Genomic DNA, 4,643 nt, shown 5'->3' with positions numbered 1-4,643 from the left:
CGCTGTAACACGACTCCACTAGCAGTGTGACGAAAGAGGAAGCATTCATGCCGCACAAGCACACACACAGATGTATTACCTTAAAGCCATGGTTCTCAAACTGTGTCAGCTCACAGTCAAAGTGCATCAGGGCACATGCATCATTTTCTCAATTTCAAAAATTCATTAAAATTATTCCTTAAGAGCTTTGCAAATATTTTCAACAGATCCTTGTTCAGGGCGATGCAGACTACTATGACGGCAAATTTCAAGTCATTCTGAGATACTTTTTGTTTCTGTGAAGAAAGTCAGCTCACTTTCAAAGTGCATCAGGGCAAATGGATCATTTCCTGAATTTCCAAAAAATCATTTAAATTATTCCTTAAGAAGTTTGCAAATATTTTCAACGGATCCTTGTTCAGGGCGATGCCGACTATTATGATGGTAAATTTCAAGTCATTCCGAGATACTTTTTGTTTTTGTGAAGAAAGACAGCTCACTGTCAAAGTGCATCAGGGCAAATGCATCATTTCCTGAATTTAAAAAATTAATTAAAATTATTCCTTAAGAGGTTTGCAAATATTTTCAACGGATCCTTGTTCAGGGCGATGCCGACTATTATGATGGTAAATTTCAAGTCATTCCGAGATACTTTTTGTTTTTGTGAAGAAAGTCAGTTCACTGTCAAAGTGCATCAGGGCAAATGGATAATTTCCTGAATTTCAAAAATTCATTAAAATTATTCCTTAAGAGGTTTGCAAACATTTTCAACAGATCCTTGTTCAGGGCGATGCTGACTATTATGATGGTAAATTTCAAGTCATTCTGAGATACTTTTTGTTTTTGTGAAGAAAGTCAGCTCACTGTCAAAGTGCATCAGGGCAAATGGATCATTTCCTGAATTTCAAAAATTCATTAAAATTATTCCTTAAGAGCTTTGCAAATATTTTCAACAGATCCTTGTTCAGGGCGATGCCGACTATTATGATGGTAAATTTCAAGTCATTCTGAGACACTTTTTGTTTTTGTGAAGAAAGTCAGCTCACTGTCAAAGTGTATCAGGGCAAATGGATATTTTCCTGAATTTCAAAAATTCATTAAAATTTTTCCTTAAGAGCTTTGCAAATATTTCTGACGGATCCTTGTTCAGGGTAATACCGACTATTATGATGGTAAATTTCAAGTCATTCCGAGATACTTTTTGTTTCTGTGAAGAAAGTCAGCTCACTGTCAAAGTGCATCAGGGCAAATGGATCATTTCCTGAATTTCCAAAAAATCATTTAAATTATTCCTTAAGAAGTTTGCCAATATGATCAATGCATCCTTGTTCAGGGCGACTATTATTATGGAAAATTTAAAGTCATTCCAAGATATAATAGGATTAATAAAGAGAACCAATCTGTAGTCTGGTGCTTTCTGTGTTGAAACACAAACGTTTCCTCACATTATTCTTCCAACGTATGTGTGCAAAGCAGCACTGGCAGCAAATCACCTCTGTCCCACATTGACACACAATGAAACATCCTCACCCATGGTCTTACAAATGTGTCCAGCCCTGGTTCTCATGCCTGTTGAGTCTTCCAGAGAGTCACAACAACAGCGACGGCAGACGACAACATGCCTGTGGACTACAGTGGGACATGGGACATTGTGAGCAATGTCAATTTTGAGGGATACATGGTTGCGCTGGGTAAGTTTTTCTTGTGTATGAGATATATATATATATATAGTAGGTTGTTTTTTTTTTAATTTGTAATTTTACTTTTACTGAAGTAGGTTTTTTTTTTTACTGTGCTATGCTTTGCTACTTTTTAAATCACATCAAAATGGGTGAAGGATGAGGACAGGTGAACGATGAGGACAGGTGAACGAATGATAAGGACAGGACCTGATGAAGTCTTGTACAGTGACAGTATGAGACGTGTACGTTAATTTAAACTTGTGAAACCCTATATTAAAGCGCTCCTCTCCCCTCTGTCCGACATACGCAGGCATTGATTTTGCAACACGCAAGATTGCCTCCATGCTGAAGCCTCGGAAAGTGATCGCACAAGACGGAGACTGTTTCACCATCAAGACGTTCACTACGTTCAGAAACTACGACTGCTCATTCAGGACCGGACAAGAGTTTGAGGAGGTGATGTCAGGAATGGACAACCGTTCGTGCCTGGTAAATACTTAAAACGTCATTGGTAGCTGCAGGAACTACCAGAAAATAAATGCTTTTGGATTTTTGGCTACATTTTAGTTAGTTATGTGAACACACCATTTAATTCCAGTGAGTTATCAGAGTTTTTTTTTTTTAAACGAAAATGCTTTATCAATTTGAGTTTGCGTTATTTCTTAAGTTTTCGTTAATTTTAATCACGAACATAATTCAGTTTTCACAACTGTGTCCTCCGTCAGACTTTGGTAACGTGGGACAATGACAAGCTGGTGTGTGTCCAGAAAGGAAAGAAGAAGAACAGAGGATGGTCACACTGGATTCAGGGAGACGAGCTTCACTTGGTAGGAGTGGCTGCAAATGTGTTTTAGAAAATGTGTTTTTCTATCATCATACCACAGATGTACAATATGTCACTGGTGTTTTTTCTGTGTGTATTTTCTCCTTTAAGGAACTCACTTGTGAAGACCAACTCTGCAAGCAAGTTTTTAAAAGGACCGTGTGACATTAAATGAGCTCCACAGTGAAAAAAAACAAGTCCTGCATACATTTCATTGTGAATTATTATGCTATTAAAGTTCATCAGAGGAATATATCTTATGGATCATTTGTTTTTGTTATTGTATCTATTATTTTCACAATTTAACAATTCATAAACGCACATTTAAAATATCAGAGTTACACCAAAGTCACTTTTACAGTCTAAAACCTGTTTGTATACAGTAGTACACAGAGGTGGGACCAAGTCGTTGTTTTGTAATCTGATTCGAATCTGATTCATTTGTGTGTGTGAGAGAGAGACTTTGTGGGTGCACTCCGCTGAGCTGCTCTACAGTTATAAGTTACTTATATAAACTTCAGCTTTCAAATATATTCATTATGTATTTATTTAAGTTTTTTTTTGTCAAAGTTTGGACAACATACTATAGTATGGCTTTTTATCAGATTTTGGATGAAACATTTTCTTTTCTTTTTTGTCAAATTTTGGGGGACATACTATAGAATGACATTTTGGTCAAATCTTGGACGACAAGGTATAGTATGTCGTTTTTGTCAAATTTTGGACCAAAATTGTTTTTTCAAAAAAATGGTCAGATTTTGGACGAAATAGTGTAGTATGACATTGAGGTCGACGACATAGTATAGTATGACATTTCGGTCACATTTTGGGCTAAAAAAAACATTTCAACATTTTTAACAGATTTTGGACGACATAGTATAGTATGTCGTTTTTGTCAAATTTTGGACCAAAACTTTTTTTTTTCCGAAAAATTGTCAGATCTTGGACGAAATAGTGTAGTATGACATTGAGGTCGACGACATAGTATAGTATGACGTTTCAGTCACATTTTGGGCTAAAAAAAACAATTAATTTTTTTTACAGATTTTGGACGACATAGTATAGTATGTCGTTTTTGTCAAATTTTGGACCAAAATAGTTTTATCAAAAAAATGGTCAGATTTTGGACAAATAGTGTAGTATGACATTGAGGTCGACGACATAGTATAGTATGACGTTTCGGTCACATTTTGGGCTAAAAAAAACAATTCAACATTTTTTACAGATTTTGGACGACATAGTATAGTATGTCTTTTTTGTCAAATTTTGGACCAAAATTTTTTTTTTCCAAAAAAAGGTCAGATTTTGGACAAATAGTGTAGTATGACATTGAGGTCGACGACATAGTATAGTATGACGTTTCGGTCACATTTTGGGCTAAAAAAAACAATTCAAATTTTTTTTACAGATTTTGGACGACATAGTATAGTATGTCGTTTTTGTCAAATTTTGGACCAAAATTGTTTTTTCAAAAAAATGGTCAGATTTTGGACAAATAGTGTAGTATGACATTGAGGTCGACGACATAGTATAGTATGACATTTCGGTCACATTTTGGGCTAATAAAAACAATTAAATTTTTTTTACAGATTTTCGACGACATAGTATAGTATGTCGTTTTTGTCAAATTTTGGACCAAAATTGTTTTTTCAAAAAAATGGTCAGATTTTGGACAAATAGTGTAGTATGACATTGAGGTCGACGACATAGTATAGTATGACATTTCGGTCACATTTTGGGCTAATAAAAACAATTACATTTTTTTTACAGATTTTCGACGACATAGTATAGTATGTCGTTTTTGTCAAATTTTGGACCAAAATTGTTTTTTCAAAAAAATGGTCAGATTTTGGACAAATAGTGTAGTATGACATTGAGGTCGACGACATAGTACAGTATGACGTTTCAGTCACATTTTGGGCTAAAAAAAACAATTCAAATTTTTTTACAGATTTTGGACGACATAGTATAGTATGTCGTTTTTGTCAAATTTTGGACCAAAATTGTTTTTTCAAAAAAATGGTCAGATTTTGGACAAATAGTGTAGTATGACATTGAGGTCGACAACATAGTATAGTATGACGTTTTGACACATTTTGGGTTAAACAAATGTTTTCAAGAAAATTAACCGATTTTGGACGACATAGTGTATAGTATGT

At 34.8% G+C, this 4,643-nt stretch overlaps 1 protein-coding gene across 1 annotated transcript; it reads left to right on the top strand.

The window, feature by feature from the left end:
• Positions 1-1,541: 1,541 nt before the first annotated feature.
• Positions 1,542-2,649, top strand: rbp7b (retinol binding protein 7b, cellular; the record flags this gene model as incomplete). Its single annotated transcript, XM_083892252.1, has 4 exons — positions 1,542-1,670; positions 1,972-2,150; positions 2,387-2,488; positions 2,596-2,649. The coding sequence occupies exons 1-4, from the start codon at positions 1,598-1,600 to the stop codon at positions 2,647-2,649; spliced, it is 408 nt and encodes a 135-aa protein (XP_083748378.1). The 5' UTR covers positions 1,542-1,597.
• Positions 2,650-4,643: the final 1,994 nt, after the last annotated feature.

Source organism: Microchirus variegatus (assembly GCF_963457635.1).
Source record: "Microchirus variegatus genome assembly, chromosome: 7".
In the NCBI taxonomy this organism is placed as follows: Eukaryota; Metazoa; Chordata; class Actinopteri; order Pleuronectiformes; family Soleidae; genus Microchirus; species Microchirus variegatus.
The sequence above is the reverse complement of the archived record's forward strand: the minus strand, read 5'-3'. Positions and strand labels throughout refer to the sequence as shown.